At 33.9% G+C, this 23,440-nt stretch overlaps 6 protein-coding genes and 1 long non-coding RNA gene across 12 annotated transcripts; 3 read left to right on the plus strand and 4 right to left on the minus strand.

Moving 5' to 3' along the window:
- Positions 1-2,168: 2,168 nt before the first annotated feature.
- LOC130979469 (uncharacterized) lies at positions 2,169-6,503 on the plus strand. 4 transcript variants are annotated; one of them, XM_057902919.1, is made up of 9 exons: positions 2,169-2,518; positions 3,701-3,810; positions 4,028-4,131; positions 4,374-4,549; positions 4,693-4,795; positions 4,869-4,913; positions 4,996-5,104; positions 5,280-5,571; positions 6,018-6,503. In XM_057902919.1, the coding sequence occupies exons 4-9, from the start codon at positions 4,502-4,504 to the stop codon at positions 6,207-6,209; spliced, it is 789 nt and encodes a 262-aa protein (XP_057758902.1). In that variant the 5' UTR covers positions 2,169-2,518; positions 3,701-3,810; positions 4,028-4,131; positions 4,374-4,501; the 3' UTR covers positions 6,210-6,503. The 4 variants fall into 4 exon arrangements, with proteins under 4 accessions (XP_057758902.1, XP_057758901.1, XP_057758900.1 ...); XM_057902918.1 differs by having other exon boundaries at positions 4,408-4,549; XM_057902917.1 differs by having other exon boundaries at positions 3,719-3,810.
- A 1,478-nt stretch (positions 6,504-7,981) lies between these two features.
- LOC130982250 (uncharacterized) lies at positions 7,982-8,975 on the plus strand. Its single transcript, XM_057906163.1, has one exon. The coding sequence runs from the start codon at positions 8,160-8,162 to the stop codon at positions 8,658-8,660; it is 501 nt and encodes a 166-aa protein (XP_057762146.1). The 5' UTR covers positions 7,982-8,159; the 3' UTR covers positions 8,661-8,975.
- A 491-nt stretch (positions 8,976-9,466) lies between these two features.
- LOC130983060 (protein OBERON 1-like) lies at positions 9,467-12,038 on the minus strand. 2 transcript variants are annotated; one of them, XM_057907234.1, is made up of 4 exons: positions 11,466-12,038; positions 10,380-10,939; positions 10,219-10,294; positions 9,467-10,104 (listed from the first exon to the last, which is right to left on the minus strand). In XM_057907234.1, exons 1-4 carry the CDS (start codon positions 11,815-11,817, stop codon positions 9,680-9,682), a joined length of 1,413 nt encoding a protein of 470 aa, XP_057763217.1. In that variant the 5' UTR covers positions 11,818-12,038; the 3' UTR covers positions 9,467-9,679. The 2 variants fall into 2 exon arrangements, with proteins under 2 accessions (XP_057763217.1, XP_057763218.1); XM_057907235.1 differs by having other exon boundaries at positions 10,219-10,285; positions 11,466-12,037.
- Positions 12,039-13,181: 1,143 nt separating this feature from the next.
- LOC130979052 (uncharacterized) lies at positions 13,182-14,506 on the minus strand. Its single transcript, XM_057902403.1, has 2 exons — positions 13,682-14,506; positions 13,182-13,579 (listed from the first exon to the last, which is right to left on the minus strand). The coding sequence occupies exons 1-2, from the start codon at positions 13,765-13,767 to the stop codon at positions 13,312-13,314; spliced, it is 354 nt and encodes a 117-aa protein (XP_057758386.1). The 5' UTR covers positions 13,768-14,506; the 3' UTR covers positions 13,182-13,311.
- Positions 13,479-15,265, minus strand: LOC130979051 (uncharacterized). 2 transcript variants are annotated; one of them, XM_057902401.1, is made up of 4 exons: positions 14,975-15,265; positions 14,815-14,906; positions 14,601-14,724; positions 13,479-13,898 (listed from the first exon to the last, which is right to left on the minus strand). In XM_057902401.1, the coding sequence occupies exons 1-3, from the start codon at positions 15,195-15,197 to the stop codon at positions 14,659-14,661; spliced, it is 381 nt and encodes a 126-aa protein (XP_057758384.1). In that variant the 5' UTR covers positions 15,198-15,265; the 3' UTR covers positions 13,479-13,898; positions 14,601-14,658. The 2 variants fall into 2 exon arrangements, with proteins under 2 accessions (XP_057758384.1, XP_057758385.1); XM_057902402.1 differs by having other exon boundaries at positions 13,532-13,642.
- Positions 15,266-18,143: 2,878 nt separating this feature from the next.
- Positions 18,144-19,042, plus strand: LOC130982388 (glyoxylase I 4). The gene is made up of 3 exons (XM_057906380.1): positions 18,144-18,365; positions 18,439-18,672; positions 18,745-19,042. The coding sequence occupies exons 1-3, from the start codon at positions 18,282-18,284 to the stop codon at positions 18,859-18,861; spliced, it is 435 nt and encodes a 144-aa protein (XP_057762363.1). The 5' UTR covers positions 18,144-18,281; the 3' UTR covers positions 18,862-19,042.
- Positions 19,043-19,092: 50 nt separating this feature from the next.
- LOC130982389 (uncharacterized) lies at positions 19,093-22,457 on the minus strand. The gene is made up of 3 exons (XR_009087153.1): positions 22,423-22,457; positions 20,518-20,758; positions 19,093-19,615 (listed from the first exon to the last, which is right to left on the minus strand). It is a non-coding gene; the product is annotated as an uncharacterized LOC130982389 (long non-coding RNA).
- Between the last annotated feature and the right edge of the window lie 983 nt (positions 22,458-23,440).

Consider the following 23,440-nt stretch of genomic DNA (forward strand, 5'->3'; position numbering starts at 1 on the left):
TATGATTCAATTGCACTAATTCTAGTATAATACAACCCACATGAGAGTGAGGGTAACTTTTCTAATATGACCTTTTTATTTAAATCATGAGTTGTGATACATAAGTACTCATGATTTTTCTCATTCATTGTTTCAATATGATATCTATTTCGACGAATATTTTTGAACCTCAATAAGTTTCTTAAAGACTTACTAGACAATAGTGCATTATTTATTATGAATTTTGTTCCTCCAGAAAACAAAATTATAGTTATTTCGGAGCCTTCTATCACATTGTCTGAGCCAATAATAATATTAACATATTCTTCTTTTGGTACAAGATGAGTAAAATATATATTACTTTTGAGAATAGTATACGAACTTGCACTATCCGCAAGACAAATATTTTCTTTATATGTCTTTGTCATTTTTTTCAAAGACAAATAATAATAATAATAATAATAATAATAATAATAATAATAATAATAATAATGAGTAAAAGTATATGCGCAGTAAAATTATCTTGTTTTTCTAAGAAATACTGTACATAGTATCATATTCTAAAATTTTTATTATTATTTTAGAACTTGTCATATTTAGTAATTTGAAATTCATAAATATTTTGTTAAACATTATTTATATACATCATACTTGAAATTTAGATGCATAGAAAATAAAACTTAACAATAAGTTTCTTACATTATTTATTTACATGAATACTTAACAATCCCACATATTAAACTACTCTATCATTGATCAAATGACCAATATTTTCTTTCGAATCTTCAAAGAAATCAGATATATCATAATGAGTGGTGAAATTTTAGTATTATTTGAAACAAAATTTGTCTCCTTTCCTTTGTTGTCATTTTTCAAAGATGCTTGATAACGATCGACTAAGTGCCTTGCGGTACGACAGGTACGCGACCAATGATCCTTTCCACCACAATTGAAATATTTATCCTCTGTTGATTTATTTTGCCTAGTGTTTCTTTCTTATCCCAGTTCTGATGAGATCCTTTCTTGTGAACATAATTCTTTTTCCTTCCATAATTTTTCTTGTTACTAAAACTTTGTCATTTACCTCTTCTAGGGTAATAATTTGCCGCATTTACTTCAGAAAATAGGGCGGCACCAGTTGTGCGCGCTTCATGATTTTTTAAGAGCAACTCATTGTTGCGTTCAGTCAGCAACAAGAAGGCAAGAAATTAACTCAGAATATTTTTTAAATCCGTTTTCTCGATACTGCAGAGCACATTCGAGGTATGGAAAGTCGAGAAAGTTTTTTCTAACATGTAATTATCAGTTATCTTTTTCCCACATAATTTCATTCGTGAGGTGATTCGAAACATTACTAAATTATATTCATTTATGGATTTAAAATCCTGTAGACGCAAGTGCGTCCATTCATATCGGGCTTGAGGAAGTATCACCGTCTTTTGATGATTATACCTTTTTTTAAGGTCTTTCCGTATATCTGCAAGATCTTTTAACGTAAAATATTCATTTTTCAATCCTTCGTCAAGATGACGACAAAGGAAGATCGTAACTTTGATTTTATCCTTCTAAGATGCATTATTTTCAACCTTAATAGTATATTCAAAATCCATTGAATCAGGATGGATTTCAGTATCTAGTATCCATAATAAATAGTTGTTTTCAAATATATTAAGAGCATTAAATTCAAGATAAAAAAGTTTCGATAAAACAAAAATTTGTTATCTGTGATTTGATCAAAGTCCTGCGCTGAAAACGTGTTGTAAAATAAATAAAAAAAATACATTAAATATAAAATAAAAATGTATAAATAAAAAACTCTAATATTAAAGTTCACCAATATTATTATTTCAATATATATATATATATATATATATATATATATATATATATTTTGCAACTTAAAAATCTTCCCTCAACTTATACTCTATTTATACATGTGCAATTTTAAATTTTGAAAAATTTGCATTGTCTTCTATTCAATATTTATACCGTCTAAAAACATTTGATTGGAGGGACAAAATTATGCTGAATAGATACTTAATAGACATTCATATTGTAACAAAAAATACATAATGTCTATATTGTTTTGCTATTTTAAAAAATCAAATTATTTTTTAAGACTAATTAATTAATCTGGAATCAAAATTTCTAGATCCTTAATTGTCACTAAAAAACTCAACAACGAATTAATCAACCTCGCCACACTTTCCCGAAATTTTCCCAGAAGCACTGTAACCCGCCGTAACCCCTTCCTCTCTACGATGACTACCCGAACCCATTCTTCCCACTACCACTCTTCGCTAGCTCTCCCTCTCTGAACCCTCACTGTCCCACGCAACCCCTTCCTCTCACTCTTCATCACTCGTCGCTGGCTCTGCCTCTCTCCCTCTCCGCCGTAATTGAAGCCTCACTCTGTGATCTAGCACTCTCTCAACCCCTACTCTCCCAAACCCTCACTCATCGCTGCCTCTCCCTCTCTCAACCCTCTCTGCCGCATCCCTCACCTCAATCGCGTTCAGCTCCCTCCCTGGAAAAAAAGGTTAAGCTCTTTTCACGGTTTTTCAATTGTTTCAGCATTTTTTTTATATTAATAATAACTGTGTGGTTTTCTTGTTCAAATTCATGCGTGGTTTCACGATTTCATTGTTTTTTAGGGTTCAATTGTTGGTAGATAGTAGTTGTCTGTTGTTAACTTGTTATGGATTGGTGAGATTAGTCCATTTTAGTGGGTCGGTTGAATTAGATTCTGGATGGTCCTTTGCTTCGGGTTGAATTTTTGTGTTGTGTGTTTTTTTTTTTCGTTTTTTTTCTTTTGTTTCGTCTTTTATTTTTCTAAGTTAAATGCTGTGAATTTTGTTATTTGTTGAAAACTGCGTTTCCTGCTCTTGAGTGTATATTGTGTGTCATTGGCATTAATGGAGCATGGATACAAATACAATAGCTGTGAAGTTATTAAAATGTTTACAATTATGGATTGCTTTTAGAAATTGCTGATAGATTGCTTTTACAATATGTCAACGGGATAATGAGTGATGTCTTTTAGAATTTTGGTGTGATGGTTTTGTTGAATCATGTCATTTTAATGCCATGATCACTGCAAGGCTTGTGCATCTAGAATTTATGATGATCTGGTTGTTGATTACCTTATACTTTTTGTCCCTACAAATGCTATTAACTTATGACATATGTTGATGATATTTGGTATCTTGATTCTTGAATGAACTGATGGATAAATGTTAAAATTGTAATTATATTGAGCACATGAACTTTAATTTTGAATAGCTTCTATTGCAATGTTGGTTAGTAACTTGTACTCAAGTTTACTTTTGAATTGCTGAATTTTGATTTCCAAGTGTGTGCTGTACATACCTTGGACATTCTTTTGGAATATTGCAGTTTAGAACTGGATGAAGTTGAATACCTATAGTTTCTGTTTGGTAAAACTGGATGAAATTGAACACCTATAGTTTTTGTTTGGTTTGTGAAATTTTTCCGTGTTTTCATTTTCATAGATCTCTAATTTTAAAATTATGTGAAAGAAAAAGTAAAAATAAAATACATGAAAATTCTAAAAACAGATAAGATTGAAATTGAAAACACAAGCCATGCTTTTGATAAGCATAGATCACAGTAAAGCTTATTTTTATTTCAGCTTTTGATAAGCATACATCATTCTACCCATAATATAAACTAACAATTATTTTATTTCATCTTTTGATAGTTCTTTGTTTACTTACAGCTCAGAAACAAGTAAAAGGCAAGAGATACACGAGACTGGTACTAGATTAGTAGATTTGGTGATCTTGTGGTTCCTCCAAATCATCCTGCTATGTAAGATTTTATTGTTATTTTTGTTTTAATGGAGATTTTTTGAACTCAAGTTTGCTATTCTATCTAGATGAAGTTTGTTGAACCCAAAAAGTTTGCTATTCATGCTAAGTCAAAGGATACCCAAAAAATTTCTTTTTTGTTGATTTTGTGTCTAATATGAGTGTCTCTGGAAATTCGGTAATTGTTTAAACGGAATTGCATTCACTTATTTTGATAGTTCTTTGTTCGCTGCTGCCACCACACCTCTCATTCTGCTGCTGTGGTACTGCTCCGCTGCTATTCTGCCTAGCCATCTGCTGCATTCACTTATTTTCTCAGCAGGTTAATGACTCATCAGCTGCTTATTTTTATTTTTGTCGTTGTTTAGATTGAGCCTTGTACGTAAATTAAAGGAAATAATGTTACATCAAATATTATTGTGCTTGCTGGCTTAAAATATTCTGACAATACAAAATGTTCTTTTTTAACTTTTCTTTAACAAGTTGATCAAACCACTTATTATTTTTTTCTGAAAATTTAGATCACAAAATTGTTACTAATTTTTTATTTTTCTTTAATATCAGCTTATTGACAGTTCTCTGTTCACTTTCGCACCAGCTGATCCTCTTTGATTCTGCTGCTTTGCTGCTGAGACGTTGCTCTGCTGCTATACTTGGCCATTTGCCTAGAGTTATCAACCAATCTGTGGCTAATGCCGGACCCCTTAGTAGATCTCGAACAGGCTCTTCACCTCAAAAGGGTACCTCTTTCTCTATATCCCGTTTTGGCTTTGGTTGTGAAAAATGTTAGTTAAATTAGGTTTTTTCTCTTAGGTAGATCGCAGGGGGTATTCAGAATTCTTTGTTTTTGATGATATCTGCATTAATGCCTTGTTTCCACTAGGAAAAATTGACAGCTGAGGAGGCAAATTTTCTTGTATCATATAGATACAAAGCTCTGAATGAATTTGCTACTGCATTTGCTGGGGGTGCTGCTACCTGGGCAGGTCAGTCACACATGGGAATTTGTTCTTTCTCGAAGATGCATTCTTCCTCACTTTGTCTATTCCTTTATTGCAGCAACTTGGAAGCTCTGGAAACCATTTCGAGTCTACCTTTCAGCAGGTACAAGAAACCATCTCGTTGTAATTTTATCTAATAAGGCCTTTGTACCTTGTGCTTGTTTCATGTCTTGTAATCTTTGCAGGAGCAGGAGCTTTCTCAGGGATGTGGATGTTTTGGAGATCCTGGTATTCTTCTATAGATCAGATTCTTTCCATGGATGGCAGTATATTACAGAAGGAGTTAGCAAATATGTCGGTCTTCTCATCTCATTTAATGAACTATTTTTGTTTCTGCTATAAGCTTCTATTTGTATTACATTCTCTGGTATTCCTTAGTTGACATTATTGTTTTGCATTCCTATTCTGTAGAGAAAAGGCATCCTGTGCGTTTTCCCATTCATAAGTTGTGTTTGTTGCTTAATGACAGATTGCTAACAAAGTACCCGACTGATACTTATCCACTTCTAAAGCCAATTATGTCAAAGCACTTCTATGTAGAGAGGATTTTTGATGATTCAACCCCCAATACAGCCAAGTTAAGATGGCGATACCGGAATTTCTATAGTGATAATGCAGTCCATGGTCACAGGGCACACGATAATGATTCTATTGCTAAAACCGAAGGCGACTCTCCCAATGGTTCACATAATGATTCACGAGGAGATTCCAAAACTGTCAATGGCAGCAAAAGTCCAAATCTTGAGGCAAGACGTATTTTTGTAAGTATTACTAGACTTCCTTGCCCCTGTTCTCTAATTAAATACTAGAGATACAACTTAACAACTAAAGATTAAGGGCAAGAGTTGAATAATAAAGATGATGCCATAGCTTTGGAATGGTGGTCTTTACTATCAATGTGCATCATATCCCCAAGCATAGTAATAAATATGTTGGTGAGGTCGAATTCGCTTTAACTCTGCTTCAAAAGCTCGAGAAAGAAGCCAATGGAGACCAACTTCCTTTTTGCATTAGTAATGTGGTCCATGGAAAAACCTTTGAGCTTTAGTAATCTTTCAAACTTGATTAGTGCCTATTGCAAATATAGAGTTCAGAAATTAGTGTAAACAATAGTTGCTATATCAACATATCATCTAGGCAATTATCAAAACTAGATTAGGATGAATCTTTTGGGTTTAAGATTAATTATTATTTTCACATATTGCAGGCAAAAGCTGTTCTTGATACCATGACAGAGCTAGACCCTCTTGATAGTCTTTTTGATGATGGTTCGCCCCAGGAGGAGATTCACCATCCCAACTCCCCCGACAAACCATCAGGAACACATAATCGAAGCCACAGAAGATCTCGCCGTAGGCGTCGTATGCGTAATCATGAAGACCTTTCAAAGATGGATTGATCGATATTTTCTTTTGCCTCTAGAATATTGCGTAGGGCTAAAGACAACAAAGATGGATTGTCTCTTTCATGGAACTAAGCCTCTAATTTTGCTGGTTGTTCTTGTCACCTTTGGGACATAACTGTTTTCTATGTAAAAATAAAATTTAACTCTTCATAGCTGTTTCTTATATAAAAATAAAATTTAAGTCTTCAATGCTGTGTCTGTCTGAGGAGACTGGATAACAAATTATCAGAGTTTGAGCATATTTACTTATTGTTTTCTATGATACTACATAACAGAAATTATTTTTAATATGGAAATAGAGATGATATTTTGGTTGAATATTGACATTTAGAATGTATTTAAGTATTGTGGAAATTATTTAACACGCCTTTCACGTGTTGGCTAGGATATTGTCATGTGTAATTGTCTTTATATAAAAAAGACTATTGGATAATGAATTGTAGAATTTGATTTTGATGTAAGTCATATTTTAAAGTGTGGTTAAACAAATATATTTATGAGATGTTTTGGATATCTTTATTGGAGTAGGTGTTAATAAATTATTAGAATGTTTTTTTTTACTAAAGATAGAAAAATTCGAACGTGCAACCTCTAAGTGAGTATGAAGAGACTATGTTATTTGAGCTATAGTTCGTTGGCAAATTATCAGAATGTTACTAAAACTAAAGATACACTTTTTATATGTTAATATAATCTGCTTACTCATATGAGCAACAATTTATATGGCATACTCGTACAGATAAATTCTATGATAAGTTTTAACTAGATTTTTGTTTCGTATAATAGTATGTTATAATATCTTTGTACTAGATATAAGTTTAATGTCCTCAACAGATTTAATTGAATTTTAAATAAATTTGGTAAAATATAGTTTCATTATCATTATATGTAAAAAGACATTGTTGGTGTTGGTAAAGAGAGTGTTACACGGACACCAGAGTTAGGCTGGATATGACACGGAAGGTAGTAACTTCTGTCCATTTCCCATTGATGAAGGGATGCCCTACAATCAGTGTACCACACTAAGCGAAAATGAAAGATAAAATTACCTTCTTAATAATCTTTTGGAGGAAGGATCATGACACCTTCCCCCTCTGTCTTCATCTTATTGAATTTGCATGGGTTAAGAAGTCAAAAACCATCGTTTTCACTTTTAAACATCACTTGAACATAACTAGTAAAGCCATGCAGTTAAGGTGCAGGCCTGCAGGGGGTTCGACGCATGCATGAACTAATCTCATCATAAATATTAAATAATCATTCATGCATTGTTCGTCCTCATAAATCATGATTAATTTTTTTTACTTGTTTGTGTAATCTATTTCTTTTACCATATAAATATGTAATGGTTGATATAGACAAGTTGGGTTTTATTCTACTGAGTAATCACTTCAACAAAATCGTATTTTTCTATTTTAATTTCTAAAAACATAAATCCAAAAGAATGTCTCACCACTAGTGCATTTCATGGCCTGTATTGTTTTAAATTTAATTGGCTATGAATTTGCTTTTCTCCTTAATTACTTTTTTTTATTTTTTCAGTATTTATAGACACGTGGCCTCATTATTTAACACTAGACAAGAAAATGAAAACCAACATTTTAAATTTTTAATAATAGGAAAAAGATGAACCCAAACAGAAACAAAAAAACTAAAATTAAATCACGAAAAAAAATTAACTAGAACAAAAAGAAGGCATCATCTTTGTGTGTGTGAATTTGAACCCATCTATATAACAGGAGAAAGAAAAGAAGAGAACTAGAAATAACAGAAAAGCATGGGAGTAAATAAGAAGAAGTAGAAGGGCAATATGGAAAATGGTGGGAATGTTTATCTTATTCTTGGCAGCAAAAACACAAAATAAAGCAGAGATTCTCCATATCTACATACAAACAAATAAAAAAGGTAAATAAGAAGCAGCTTCTTCTTCATCAGACGAATACGATGACAAGGAAACGCAGCATCAGCATCCAATACGAAATCATGAACACGAACCCTCTCTCGGAGGCAGAGTTGCTCCTCGCTCTCACTCCCTCCGATTCCAAGAAGCTCAGGAGGCTCCCTCACGTGTTCAGCAAGGTGCTCCAGCTCCCACTCAGCTCCGATGCTGACGTGTCCGTTGAGGAATGGCCACACTGCTTCCGATTCGTGGCCGACGCACCGGCAGGCATCGCTACTGTTGAAGCTTCCACCTTCCACCTGCACCCTGGGATTACCAAGCTTGTCGTCAGGGATTCTCAAACTGATTTCACGGAATTGTCCTTTGATGAGTTCGACCTCCACCTTGACGTGTGGCGGTTTCGACTACCAGAATCCACGTGTCCGGAGATGGCCACTGCTATCTTGCTTGATGGACAGCTCATCGTTACGGTGCCCAAACATCAACGTGGTGTTGATGACAATAGAGCCATGGTGGATGCTGGAACATTTGTGCTTGTAAACTGATTATTGGTACTTATTAGTTTGCTTTTGTTGCTTTAAGAATCAACAACTGTTTTTTTTTTTTTTTTTCATTTTCGCATGCTGGTAAAAATAAGAACCATATCTTTCTCCATTACTTTTACTTATGTGATGTTGATTAGTTAACGATTGTGATTTTATGGAGATGGCTGGTACGTGGGAATTATGTGGTTTCATATTTTTATTGAAATTAGCACTGCCTACTACACCTATTTGTTAGTTGCTGTGGTTATCACATTAGCATTACTCCTTTGGAGTTGTGCTAGAGCTAAAAGAACCCAATGTTCATTATTATTGGGGATAGTAATAAACTTCGCCTATGCTACATATATACCAAAATCAATCACCAAAGTTAACTACTATTATAAAATACACATTGAAATATAAATTCATATTAAAAATAAATTAAACCACACATATATTTATACATAAATACATTGGTAGCTAATTTTAATATACAAATAATATTATTAAACTATGAAGAATGCTAAAAGGGTCATCAGAATTTATTGGTTATGAGTTAGCCATCAATATTTAAAAATATGGAATAAAGTATGTAGTTAGATTACTAGACTAAAAAAATTGAGTTAATAACTAATAGACGTCAAAAACAATAAATTCTAATGATCTCATAGCATTTCTCATAAACTATTAATAATCAAAATATTAAAAAAATGAATTCATAGTATATCAGTTATATTAGTTATTGTTTTGATGGAAAAAAAAAAAAGAAAAAATATAAGGTATTGCTTGTGAAAATTTGTTTCCCACAATACGGGAGGATGTGATCTTTTAATCTTAGGCTTCAACAATCTCAACCGAAAATGACATTGCTACATTATGGAGGAAAAGAGTATATCGTTTTATTTCAACATCACTTGAATTACAGATCTAATCTAACAAAGCATTCCAAATGCCACCTGATTTTACTCGGACAAAGGCCAGATTGGTGGCTCAATGATACAAAGACTAATAGAAAAATTCAAATTAGAAAATTTACAAGTTTAATCTGTAATTTCTACATCAAAGTGTTCCTTTAAAATATCTTTGGATGTCTTACCAAAACCATTGGCTATCTTCTTCAGAACTTCAAATTTAGCCACTTCCTCTCCAATTTGCTCCTTTCTTTTTCTGATAGCATGGGACAAGAGATACGAATTAGATGAATTCTTACCTTCGTATTCAGACTTTTCGAGGTCTAATTGCTGATATAAATTTTGCAAATAAGTCTTGTGTGATTGGAGTTTCTCTTCTGCTAATTTGTACTCAAACTCTTGAGACTTTTTGAGAGCATAGAGTACTTGATCAACTTCCGCCTCAAATTTTAAAGACTGAGATAGACAATCATAGGATTCCTCCCCTGTTCTAACATTTGATGGGCTTCCATGAACGGTAGCTTCCATTACATCACCGTCATGATCTGATAAGCCTGTTTATAGATTACCAAAAGAAAACATAGATGACACAACTACTGCTACGGTGGCAGGGAAAAGAAGCTGCCAGCCAGTGCTTTGACAATGAATTAATGGGAAAAGATTCTTACCGGTAGAATAAGCAGTAAGAGAGTCATCAGGCATCCACGTATCTTCACGATTAGTCCCACACTTGAGCTGATGCAACTATTCAATTGGTCACGAGCTTTTACAAAGTGTTAAAGGATGACAAGGAAGATAATTAGTATCTCTTTCACCAAAGAGTCATTACCTTTGAGATGGCTAATTCAATATGTCTTAGCAACTCTTTTGCATCGGCCTTTTGTGAACCACGCAAGATACAAGCACCAAGATTCAAAATCTTTCTCCGAATTTCATCATCCGAATCAATAGTGTCACACGTTTGGAGAAGCTTATTAACATAAGAAATTAGATCAGTCCTCACGTCACACCTTCGGCAATGGTACTCTGCATCTAACCCAATACTTCTTCCAACAGTGCCAGCCAAGCGTGCTCGAAGAGCACATTCCATGTGAGCAACATGACCACAGACACCCTCGTCGTTCTTTACTTGGCACTTGATGAAACTATATCCACCATAAGCCGAACTAACGATTTTGCTACAAAGAATGCAGCAACAATCACGGCAAAAACCAGGTTCAGAACAGCAAATATCGCACGACATGGCCGGCGAATATTTTTCTACTTCTTCCAATATTAGGCTAGCACACTTCTTATTCCCAGCCTTACATCTAACAGCTTCAGTATCAGAATCTGACTGTTCAGCTGGGATCTGCTTAAGAGGCACAGCAGCTATAGGCAACATATTGCCTACAGTGTAGAACATCAGGAGAAAAACATAGTAATTTACAGTATAAACTTTTCAACTGGCGCCAGTGCCAAAGGTAAGAGAAAGAAAAGAAAGAAGAAAAGCATCATTTCATAACTAAGAGGAAATGGAATCCAATAGATTTTGTGAGGAAATGGAATCCAATAGATTTTGTATAATTGTGCGGATTACCAATCAGTTTATCACACACAATGTTCCAATGATGTAGCAAAAATAGAACATCATTCATCACATGAAAAAATAATCCACCTAATAACGATGAAGAAGTCCATCTTTATTATTTAGTTTTTTGCAATCTTACGTCCTTTCTTCGTTCAAATTAAGAATCATCAGTTAAATGTGAGGAAGATAATTCAGCAAATATCTGAATCCCGTTCACCTTTACACATGTTAATATTGCAGAATCACAAAACTTGATCCACTAGAGTGCTCGTGGATGAACTCAATAAAATGCAAAGCAATATATAAAAAACGAGAGAAAGAGAGCAGGAAAAAGGAAGAAGAGACCGTTTGTTGAAGGATAAGGAACGGCAGGGATTCTCCAGGTGAAGGAAGAGAAGAAGGCAGCGAGATCAGCTTCGGGGAAATTAGCTTTGAGGTATCGCTCAACGGCAAGCTTGCTGGCGAAGATGTGCTGCTTGCGGGCGGATCCTGAATGGTTGTTGAGACGTTCCGGCAAGTACAGGTAGCGATCCTGAAAGTATCCGGCGGGCGTGATCCTCCTCCCGGTCCTCCATCCCCAGTTGTCCCCTTTCTGTGGCCAGTTCTCTGGCGCATATGGCGAGCCTTCACCGGATTCTTCTGGCGCCACCGGCCGATTGTTGAAAGAACCATTTTCTGCTTTTCCATTCTCATTCATCTTACCCTCTTTCTTGCTCGTTAGGGTTTATGGTTTCAGTCAGCTGAGAATTCTATTAAAGGAATATGATTCAGTAAACGGATAAACTGAGTAATTTGGAGTATTAATTAATAAAAGCGTTTGTTACTTGTTAGTTGAGAATGAAATGAGTGAGAGTGCAAAGTACAAAATTAAAATAGGGTTTTCTTTCCAAATCTTAACAGTAACATGCGAAAAATGGTGCTGCCAAGGTCAAAACTCAACAAATTGCAAAACCCAAGGCAAACAAAAGTAGTAAGTGTGTTTGGAAAGTTCTTAATGGGATGAAATTGAATTAAATTCCAAAAAGAATCGAACTAATTCTTAAATTTGGAATAAAAAGAATTAAATGAAAACATATAGTTAAAGTATATGTAATATTTATTACTATGTTATCCTTGATAAAAAAGAGAAATGAGTATATTTAAAAAATTCAATTATGTCAAGGTTAATTTAGATATTTTAACTTTAAGTTCAAATTGCGTTAGATTGGATTTGCAAATCAGACATATTTTGGTTTGATTTATTTTTGACTTGAAGATGAGAATTAAAATTCTCAAAAGAGTTTAAATTAATTTATTTTTATGTTTTAAAGCAAGAAAAAAAATTTAATTCTAATGAGAGTTCTAATTCTAATTCTCAAAAAAATTGAACAAAGTGGATTTGAGAGTTTTATAATTGATAAAAACGGGTATTCCATTTATTTTATATCTTTTAACTAAGATTCTAAATACAAAAAATATGAACATATTAGTGCTATTTTTTCCTCACCCGCAATACACGATTAAAAGTTTTCTAAAAATTCAATGCAAAATTTGTTTGCCACTCATGCAGAGTTTGTTACATTGACAGGACAAAAATTACCAATAAGAGAAAAAACCAAACCATATCTGTGGGTAGAAAAGGAAAAAACCTCAATCACAAGTCACAACACAAGTACTGCTTTATTAAATACATATCTTATCCTCTCTATTCATTTGTGTGTCAGGGTAGACAAGTAGAAAATGCATAAAAGCAACAGAAGAAATTAAGAAAAATTTAAATTTAACTTAGTTATATTATGTAATATATTCTTTCGTTTTATGAGGTCAATATGATATATGTTTATTTGAGCAAATGATTCCAGAAATTTTTGAGTGAGTAGAGTCATTCTTACATTGAATTTGGAAGATTATCTGTGTTACTTTTAGTATTTTGTAGCTATAATTTATGCAGGGAAAGAACTTCATCCATAAAAGATATAGATAACAAAGTAATCACTCTTGCATATTCTTTTACATATATCAAATATAGTAGTGATCGGGATGGGAACCTCTAGAAGAGTATGATAAAATGTTAACCCCTTTATAAACTGATGAACCTTTCTTTTATCGCAGCTACACGCTTGGAACATTTGGCTTTCAACCTCTCCCATGTTGAACAATTGCTGGAATTGAGTTTGCAATCATTGCTTTAGCAGATTTCAGCTCCACTTTTCTAATGATGGATGGTTTCAAGGGCACGAAAAATCTCTCTTCTTTTTAACTGAAGTTGCATGATTTGATCATCCATCGATTGTGTCTGAGCTACTTTGTCCTCCTTATGTTCTCTGTAATCCTTTTTGAGACAAGAAACCTTAAGCTTCTTTGCCTCAAGTTCTGCTAAGAATTTCTCTTCCACTTCAATGTTGACTATGGCCTCCTTGAAAGCCTCACTCACTAATGAAATTTCCTTCACCAACTTCAACTTTATCAGGGGATCAACACTGAATAAAGGGTTAAGTCCATAGCAATACCAAAAAAGAAAGCTAGTTAGCCACTGTAGTCCCCTGCAATTCACTAATTCAGCATCAAAGGTCTAAATCAACCATGTGAGATTCATTCCCCTTTTAAGACACTCCTTGTTGTAGAAACACTTCAGCAATAGAGTAGTCAAATGAGAGTGACCATCCATTTCTTCCCATTCAAGTAACAAAATCTTACATGTGCATAAAAGAAAACGTAATATGTTTGAGACTTTCCTGTTATTTTCACTGAAGTGAGAAAAAGTGAAGAATGGTTTGCGACTGAATATTATATCTGAAACTGAAGAATGAAGAATGAATAAGGTGAAAGCTTTACCTGGTGGGAGAGAAATGGATGAGATGAAAGAATAAAAAAGGAGAGAGAGAATTTGTAACCAATTAAACAATGGTAAAGGTTTCAATTCGCTGACAATCTTAAAAGCATCAATTGTGCTTCTTTGCACAAGTTCTTTGAAGCTGCTCTCTTTCTAGTTCTCTAAAGTATTAAAACAAAAACAACCACACGCAATTTTGCAAGAAAAGATTGGCAGTTTGCACAATCTGGATTCCATTCCACAAATCAAGATAACTATGATTGCCTCTTAATTGGGCAGCATGACATAGTAAAATTATCTAGTAATTCCATTCAATTTCCTTAAATACTGCATGGTTCTTTTTCCAATAAGATTAAACACTGCTCTCTCATATGAGAACTTTGATATCTATTCCACACGATAGAATCCCATGACTAGACACAATTGCTATCTATCAACAGACAAGCATATCCTGCAATGTGCAGAAATCATATGACCTGTTCTCTTGCAAAATTGAACGACAGTAATATATATGTCACCTTGAAAGTCAATTTTCCCGTTTTAGTGAACATGGCAATCGATCAAACACCAAGACATGGAAATAAATGAAGAAACTTGTGCAAAATATTAAACTTTTCCCTTGTTAACCAGAAAAAGAGACTAATAGAACAATAAGATTTAGGATTTACCATTTATAGCACAGAATAGGCACCTATGACTGCTTCTGCTTCTGAGTATAATGCTCTTTCAGATATGAAGAGATGACTGTCGTAACAAGTATTCTTCATGGATACCCACCAACTGTTCTGCTACCTGCTTCCATCAATGAATCAAGAGTTGACAGTATATGGGGTACATTTCTCAAAAACAGTTGTTTCCAATAGAAGAAATAAATATCCATACCTGTTCAATACTGCCATCTTCTATCTCTGTGTTAAATGTAAGCAACATGCATTCATGGAGCAGATTTTCCAAATCTTCAACAGGAACGGGTGCTGCAGAAAAAAACTATTAAAGGCATATAGTAAATCGAAAATTGAATGGATGAATGAAGAAATGATACCATAGGATTTGGATAAGGAAGAGAAAAGATTAGAAGCAAGGTGGTGGGATTTCTGGAGGGAGTCAGAGCCACCCCATTGGTTGTTGACGGCCATTTGAAGGGCATGCCAGCCAGAGAGAAGCATAAGGATACCCTCATTCAGGAAAGTAGTCGCACATTCTTGATTCTGCTGTTGCTTTGCCTCTGTTCTTGTTTCTGTTCTCCGTTTCATGGAATCCATCATAACAAGCTCCTCTAATGTGTGTTGGAAGAAGGAAAGATCATTCAAACAACACACACAGAAGAAAGAGAAGGGTGCGTGGGAGAACAAATTCAAAAGACAGAGAAAGTCTTGTATAAATGTATGATGAAGGAATGCCATTGTTTCTTCCTTGTTAGCTATATGTGGAAGGGAAAAAAACAAGTCATATATTTTTATTTTGTTTCTTCTGTTATAATATTTCTATTGCCGTTTTCTTCGTGAATCGAAAACTAAGGAAAGCTTCGTTACTCCGATAAACATATTCGTATAATGCCATGAACTTTTAAGGATGAAAATTTAGAGATGAATGAAGGTAAAGATCATTATATTATCATTTACTTATTAATATTAAAAGTATATTTTTTTCTCCTTAATTATTACTCACACCTATATATAAATCATGATTCCTTTTCTCTAACTCAATGGTTTTAACTTTTAAATATTTTATAGTTATATTAAGGCATAAAAAACCATCAAATATTGGTTGTGTAGTTTTCTAAATGGAATAATCGTTCAAATAATATATACCCTGAAATTTTAATTATATATTTAAACTTACTCAACTAAACTATTTCATGAATACACAAACGTAATTGATAGATGTAAGGTGCTATACTATGGTTTGATTTGTTAAAATTTTTTGAAGAGATGTTTGTATTTTCTTAAATTGTTTTTGATAAATAAAAAAGATTATGTATTTATACTTACAACTTTTAAAAGATAAAAATATTTTAAAAATAAGTAAAGTGAAGCTTTTTAAATATGACTTGTTCTTTTGAGATGTTGATTTTTCTGTTTTTGTTAATTTTTGCTTATTTTATTAAATTTTGAGGTAAAGTTGATAGTTGAGAATTCTTAAATGAAAATTTAGTCAAATCAATCAAATTATTTAACGGCTCTTAACTATCAACTTTACGTGAAATTGATTGCACATGAATTTTTACTCTTAATTTAGTATCTGAAATTTTAATTATCTCTATTTAATTTCTAAAATTTGCAAATGTGACTTATGTTAGTTTCTGGAATAATTTTCGAGACACAAACGATAAAAAATGCTAACGTAGACAACCGGATGCCACTTTAGACTCTATAAGATGACGTCATTTTTGTTTTGACATTCAGATAGTAAAAAAAATTCTTAAGTAGTATATCAATATATATTGAAATTTTTTCTCACAAAATAAGTAATCCGACCTCGTTTTTGGGTTATTTTAGTGTCAAAACTAAAATGACGTTTTACAAATTCTAGCGTGATATTTAGTTGTTCAATCATCATTAATGTTTTTGTGTTTGCAAAATTTAAGAACTAAAGAGAAAATTAAAATTTCAAAAACTAAATTAAAATTTTATGTACAAATTCAAGAATCAAATTGAATATTAACTTAATTATTTACCTTATTTATAAGCTCTTACACCTCATGTTATAAGTTTCACTGAAGCAGAATATTCTCTGATGTATTCCTGCAAATTTGAGATACAATTTTATGTTGCCCGTTATAATGCTCATTACATATCATGAATGGAATGAAATGAAATGAACCATCTCATGCAAAAATTTAACATAATATGTGATCCAACAAATACTTTTAACTTCTGATCTTGAATGTATTGTTGGTTTGTTGTTGATGTGATTAGAAATATTGTGTGAGTTTGTGTTCAATACTTAGGTGCTGTTGATTAAAAATTAATTAGATTTTTTTTTAATTGTAAAAGTGAAACAATAAAAAAGTACATTGTTTAGTTCAAAACTTCTTCGTTCATAAACTTTGATGTTTTTAAATTTGTTTATAAATTTTTAATAATAAATTATAAATAAATTATTATGTAAAATTATAAAATTTTTGAAATTTTATTAATTTAAAAATTATTTAATTAAAATATTTAAAATATATTAAATTTTTAATAATTTTATTTTATATTTAATTAAAACCAGTTCAATCACAATTCAATTTTTGTTGGATCATTAAACCAGCCATTCAACTAGTTTGTAAATTAATTCTATTTTTACAACTTCGATAAAAGTTTTATCAAACCAAAAAAATAATATTTACACAAAAAAATAAATAATATTTTTTTCTCAATCATATTAAATATACGCTAAAATTAGTCACAAAAATTAGCTATTAGAATAAAATACACATTAAATATAAAATAATATTTTATCCATAGCACTTCTAATTAAATTTACACAAAAAAATGAATAATATTTTTTTCTCAATCATGCTAAATATATACTAAAATTAGTCAAAAAATTAGTTATCAAAATAAAATACACGTTAAAATACAAAATACATATTAAAAATGAATTAAATTATACACTTTTTCTTTTTCGTGTGGGAGAGAGAAAAGTGTATTTCCTAATGATGTGAGAAGAGAAGTGTTTAACTTTGCTATGGGAGCTACAAATCGGTGCCTCCGATTTGTTTTATTTTTTTCCCAAACAATCACAAATCGGACGATCCGATTTGTGATTTCGAAAATAAAAATTTTTTAATGTTGAAATCGAACTGTCCGATTTTTATTTTAAAAAATAAAAAAAAATAAAAAATACAAACGGACTTGAGATTTGTAGTTTTTTTTTCAAATAAATCAGACTCTCCGATTTGTAGTTTATTTTTTCTTCAAACAAATTGGACCGTCCGATTTGAATAAAACACCATATAAAAAAAATATCTAATCTTCCAATAATAATGTATTACACATATATTTAACCAATATAAAAAAAATTAGCCATTATTATATATGTATTTTTATACAAATACATATTGACTGATTTTGATATACAAATAATATTTTTATTTTTTCTTATATTTATTTTTTATTTAACTTCATTTTTATTTTTTTACTAAAAAATCTTTGTGCTTAATATTTTTCACTTTTATGAAATACAATTTTTTATATTAAAATAAAGTTTTAATCTAACCTAATCTTTTGGATCTAGAAGGCGAGCGAATTGTCCATGCGGTGCATTTGTTAGCAATTGTAATTGTGTGGGAGTTAAGAAAGAAAACGGTACACGTATTTTAGTAAGTATAATCCGAAGCAGCAGCAGAAGAAGAAGAAGAAATGGCGGCAGCTGAAGGAGTGAGCCTAAATCATATCTCTCGAGAGTCCTCCGACGTTAGGCGCCTCGCCAATTTCTACCAACAGGTTAGCCGCTTCCTTCGTCTCTTCAATTACCAAGTAATTATATCAGCAATCTGTAATTAACTTTACGGTGCAGATACTTGGGTTCGAGCAAGTGGAGACCCCCAACTTCGGAGACTTCGAGGTTATATGGCTCCGCCTCCCATCATCTTCTATATACATCCATCTCATCGAGCGCGACCCAACCACCTCCCTCCCCGAGGGTCCATGGAGCGCCAGCTCTCCTGTCGCTGATCCCAAGAATCTCCCCAGAGGCCACCATATCTGCTTCTCCGTCTCCAACTTCGATTCCTTTCTCAACACCCTCAAGGTTTCCTTTTTACTTAATTATGTTATGCCTTTTGTTTCATTTTATTGAAACTTATCGTTTTGATATGTGCAGGACAAGGGTATCGAGACTTTTCAGAAATCCCTACCAAATGGCAAGATCAAGCAAGTTTTCTTTTTCGATCCAGATGGTAACGGTTTGGAGGTTGCAAGCCGGGAACAAGATTCCTAATTACTAGTATGTTTCTATGTATAACTATGAATCTATGATATGACGTATTGTGTTTGTGCCTTATCGTTTAACAACACTTGTAATCATGACCAATTTATATTATGCATGCCATATCTTCGAGTTTCCAATCAAAGGCATTGATCAACACCCTAATACATCCTCTGCCAATTGCTAGCTTGAGTTCTTCTATCGCTTTTGTCATAACTTTTGGATTGCACGGTAATTCAATCGATGTAAATTTTACACTCTAGTAAGAATTGTTACAAACCTTACTTAAACCTGGACAAGCGAATTAGCAAGTGAATTTTACGAGTGTGATGGTGAATTGGTGATTATCAAAATAAGTCGAATATTGAAAGAATTGGTCACTGTCTCGGGTGATTTACAAAGAATTTATAGATATAGTACAACTTTCTCGAGAATGAACATAACAAACAGGTTGCAGCAGTTACTGCTGGACTGCTGGTCACTTGGACTAGTGGCTTCTGTTGAATACTTTATACAACAACAAATGCAGAAGAGTGGTATCATAACATCTTAATAGCTTCGCTTCGCAGCACCTGGGCGGGAGAGGGGTAATGAAACTAAAAAGTTATAAGAAACTCAGCACAATGATATGATAAAATCATCTCTGCTCGTTAAAGACATCATTGATTCATTTCTACCTTGAGCAATCCAACCATACTGGTTCTCGCACTAAACAGATTCAAAAACTCATTAGTCTCAGGATCGGATATTTATTCCCATTCCATAACTGCAAACAAGCCACAAAAACAGTATTTAGAGGAAAACGGAAAAGTCAAAATCATGGAACTGCAATCTGAAAAGAAAGTTGAGAACTTGAGTAATAAGAAAGTTGAAGAATAATAAGAAAGACAGGGTAACCATTCACGAAACAAGTAGTGTGAAATAAATAAATATAGGAATGTTTCTGTGTGGGGGTCCATGATTAATAAGAATGAAAGGGAAAAAGGTAAAGGAAAAGCGAAGAATGAACTAGTGTTGGAATTGAAGGAGGAGGCTCAGATTCGCCTTTTGTCAGACAAGAAATGGGGGAAGGCATGCATGCATGGCTGCATCAACAGGCAGACAGACACTACACTGAGTCACCTTGCCACCACACACACCTCTCAACTCCCCAACTCATATGTCTGTTCCAATTGAAGAGATCATCATCACTGCCCCGTCATAATAAGAAGAAGAAGAAGAAAAAGTAGTACTATATATATATATATATATGATATGATTCCAAGCAGAAGCAGAAGCACATGCAATAACATAACGTTGAACGGAAACAGAGAGAGAGAGAGAAAGAGCGAGGAATTCATTGCGTGTGAATTTTGTTCTTCTTGTTGTTGTTGTTTGTTGTTGCTGCTTGTAGGTTGGGAAACGGAGAGAGGGGAAGTAATCATAGGCATTGAGAAGTCAAGCCTCATACTTAAACTAATGATAGGAGTCAAAGGAGGCTCAGGTTGGCATTCACACTGAGAGGGGCAATCCGACGAACAAGATGGCTGCGTCAACAAAAACAACGCCTCGCCACCATGCTCGTCCTCACTCACCACTCAATGCTCAAATGCACAACAATCATCATCACTGCCTCATTCTATCACAACATATCATCAGATCACAATCAACTCAAAAGGAGATGTATACCTGGGTTGCGTTTACTCACTTGCCACCGCCTCGCAGGGCACCTTTCAACCCTAGTTTACTCACTTGCCACCGCCTCGCAGGGCACCTTTCAACCCTAATTAACTTCACCGTTCCCCTTCTCTTCCTTCAGCTCTAGCTCACCTTTTAACCCCTTTTCTCTTTTCGGGTCAATACTAACTAATTCTGTGTACTGGCCCAAAAATCATGGACCCTGTTTTCTATCCAGCTAATTTTGGGTTTTCTGAAAAAAAAATTCAAAACAAACCATCAAAGGTCTTTTTTTATGTTACATTATTAATAAAATTTAGATTTAATTATTTTTCATAGGTCTTTATAGTTTTATCAAATTTTTAATTAAATCTCTATACTTTTTTTTCAATTGAATTCTTTTATCATGTAATTTTTTTTTCAATTTAATTCCTAACTTAACAAAAAATTTGAGATAACAGAATATTCTGTTAAAAAATATATATATTCTCACTATTAGGATTGGAGACCTAATTAAAGACATCTCTATATTTCAAAAAATGGGTTAACCACCAAAAACGTCTCCGAATTATTCAAACGCTGACAATAATGACCTCAATTTTTATTATCGACAAAAATAACCTTTAATAATTTAAAATGCTGCACAAAATATACTTCTGTCAAGAAAGGCATATTCCGTTAATGAAAATATCTGATGTGGCAATCGAAAACTCTCTCTCTCTTCCTTCACTGTCACTACCAGGCAATCGGAGACTCTCTCTTCCTTCACTGCCACTACCACCACTTGACACCACTCCTTCAAATCTCTCAAGCCCACCACACCTGAACCATTACCATTACCTGCATCCTTACCCTTGCCACCATCACATGGTCGCCATCTTCACATACTTCCCGTAACACCATGAATCTCACCCCAATCTGAAAACTCAAACTACAACCTTCACCTATCTTGCCGCCACCATATTTCATCGTCATCCTTCTAAAAATTCATCCCACTCTCACAGTTCATTCACTAACAACAACAACAACAACAAAATCAATAATAACTCACTATGATTTCAACAACAGATTTAACAATAGAAACAAAAACAGAAGCAGATGGTGAAGAGCTAAGTCAACGACCGTGAGTGAAATAATGGAGAAGGCAGAGGTTGTTGTTGCGATGAATGATGGAGGAAGGAGAATTGGGACAGAGCCAACTCCCACCCGTGAAGCTCGCCTTCCAGACCCGTCGGCGCTTGCCTTCCAGATCTGGCGGTGCTCGCCTTTCAGTTCTTGTTGTGGCGCGAATGATAGAGGAAGGAGGATTGGGACGGAGCCAACTCCCACCCGCGAAACTCGCCTTCCAGATCCAGCGGCGCTTGCCTTCCAGATCTGGCGGTGCTCGCCTTTCAATTCTGGTTGTGGCACGAATGATAGAGGAAGGAGGATTGGGACGGAGCCAACTCCCACCCGTGAAGCTCGCCTTCCAGACCCAACGGCGCTTGCCTTCTAGATCTGGCGGTGCTTGCCTTTCAGATCTGGTTGTGGAGCTCGCCTTCAGCTCCGACCGTCAAGCTTCCCTTTCATTCCGATCGTGCTCGCGTTGTAATTCTGGGAGGAGAAGAAGAGCACAGAGATTTGGGAGATTTGGGGTTTTAGGGTTATTAATTTTGGGAATGGGGGGATGGGGAGACACGGTGAGGAAGAAGAAGAAACAAGAGAGAGCGCACACCACGTATGTTTTTCCGTCAACGGAATATGCCTTTTTTGACGGATGGATATTTTGTGCACCATTTTAAATTATTAAAGGTTATTTTTGTCGATAATAAAAATTGAGGTCATTATTGTCGGCGTTTGAATAATTCGGGGACGTTTTTGGTGGTTAACCCTCAAAAATTCTAAAATAACCCTTAACATTTTGTCCCACACTCACACCTTGCCCTAAGTTCTTCAATGAGCTCCCGTTCAATGTGTCTCCCCCAGTCGGTCTCCGTCGCATTCTTGTTGTCCCTCGCGGGCTCATCGGCCTTTGCCTCGTCCGTGTAACCCTGGTGTGCTCCATTGCTCGCGTCTCGCTGCGCCGCTCATGCGTTTTTCCTTGTTTTCTGAACTGTTGCTAGTCGTCCACATTTTGCCTCTGCAACAATAGGTGATAATTTTTTTTTTTAAGGTTGATTTTTTGATGTTATTGATGTGAATTTTATTGTTGATTATTTTATGAGCTGATTATAAATAAATATGGTAGTAGTTAAATTGAAATATTGAATTGGCATATGAATTAGTTTGGCAAATTATGAATTTTGTTGATTGTTGATTGTTGTTGCTATAATAATGCTGGTTTACTAGGTTTTTTTTTTCTTTTTGGTGTAATAATAGAAATTTGGATTTAACCATAAACCTTTATCACGGTGAAAATTGTTATGATACAGGCCCTGTCTAGAGTATTTGGGGGGAATGGTGTTGGAACTTGGAAGACTTACAGCTTGAGCTCGATGAATGGAATCTGCAAGAAATAGTTATTGAGTTAAAGAAGTTAGGGTAGTTATGGTAAAATATAGTACAGTAAACCAGGTTGCCAATTGAACTCAGGTCGTAGAGAGTTGATGAATAATGAAAATACAATTAGAATGGATAAGTTATTAGTGATACAAACTGTTAAGCATTGCTTGGTGTATGTTGTTGATAGATATCGAGAAAGTAATGGTGTTGAGATAACTTCAAATCATAAGGATTATTTGCCAACTTGAAGATGAGAACAATGACAATAATTTAATAAAAGTAGAGGTTGAAGGTGAGGATAAATTTGATGATAGTATTAATGATGAAGATCATGAAGACCATTTTGATTTTGAAGTTGAAGATGAAAATGATAGTAGAGCAAATTCTTGGGGGTGAGGGAGAGGAGGGTTAATAGCTCATTAAATCAAGATGATAATAGCTCAAATTTTTAGCT

This window comes from Arachis stenosperma, chromosome 5 (assembly GCF_014773155.1).
Source record: "Arachis stenosperma cultivar V10309 chromosome 5, arast.V10309.gnm1.PFL2, whole genome shotgun sequence".
Classification (NCBI taxonomy): Eukaryota; Viridiplantae; Streptophyta; class Magnoliopsida; order Fabales; family Fabaceae; genus Arachis; species Arachis stenosperma.

Excerpts from the sequence above, each read along its gene's own strand:
- LOC130982250 (XM_057906163.1), top strand. The coding sequence starts at position 8,160 with ATGACAAGGAAACGCAGCATCAGCATCCAATACGAAATCATGAACACG.
- LOC130979052 (XM_057902403.1), bottom strand. The coding sequence starts at position 13,767 with ATGGATGGTCACTCTCATTTGACTACTCTATTGCTGAAGTGTTTCTAC. Across the intron at positions 13,580-13,681 it reads AGGGGAATGAATCTCACATG|TGTTGATCCCCTGATAAAGT; the intron begins GTTGATTTAGAC and ends CCCTTTATTCAG.
- LOC130983060 (XM_057907234.1), bottom strand. The coding sequence starts at position 11,817 with ATGAATGAGAATGGAAAAGCAGAAAATGGTTCTTTCAACAATCGGCCG. Across the intron at positions 10,295-10,379 it reads TTGAATTAGCCATCTCAAAG|TTGCATCAGCTCAAGTGTGG; the intron begins GTAATGACTCTT and ends CCAATTGAATAG. Across the intron at positions 10,105-10,218 it reads TCTTACTGCTTATTCTACCG|GCTTATCAGATCATGACGGT; the intron begins GTAAGAATCTTT and ends ATCTATAAACAG.
- LOC130979469 (XM_057902919.1), top strand. The coding sequence starts at position 4,502 with ATGCCGGACCCCTTAGTAGATCTCGAACAGGCTCTTCACCTCAAAAGG. Across the intron at positions 4,914-4,995 it reads TCGAGTCTACCTTTCAGCAG|GAGCAGGAGCTTTCTCAGGG; the intron begins GTACAAGAAACC and ends TAATCTTTGCAG. Across the intron at positions 5,105-5,279 it reads CAGAAGGAGTTAGCAAATAT|ATTGCTAACAAAGTACCCGA; the intron begins GTCGGTCTTCTC and ends GCTTAATGACAG.
- LOC130979051 (XM_057902401.1), bottom strand. The coding sequence starts at position 15,197 with ATGATGGATTCCATGAAACGGAGAACAGAAACAAGAACAGAGGCAAAG. Across the intron at positions 14,907-14,974 it reads TTCCTTATCCAAATCCTATG|CACCCGTTCCTGTTGAAGAT; the intron begins GTATCATTTCTT and ends TTTTTTCTGCAG. Across the intron at positions 14,725-14,814 it reads AAGATGGCAGTATTGAACAG|GTAGCAGAACAGTTGGTGGG; the intron begins GTATGGATATTT and ends TGATGGAAGCAG.
- LOC130982388 (XM_057906380.1), top strand. The coding sequence starts at position 18,282 with ATGGCGGCAGCTGAAGGAGTGAGCCTAAATCATATCTCTCGAGAGTCC. Across the intron at positions 18,366-18,438 it reads TCGCCAATTTCTACCAACAG|ATACTTGGGTTCGAGCAAGT; the intron begins GTTAGCCGCTTC and ends TTTACGGTGCAG. Across the intron at positions 18,673-18,744 it reads CCTTTCTCAACACCCTCAAG|GACAAGGGTATCGAGACTTT; the intron begins GTTTCCTTTTTA and ends TGATATGTGCAG.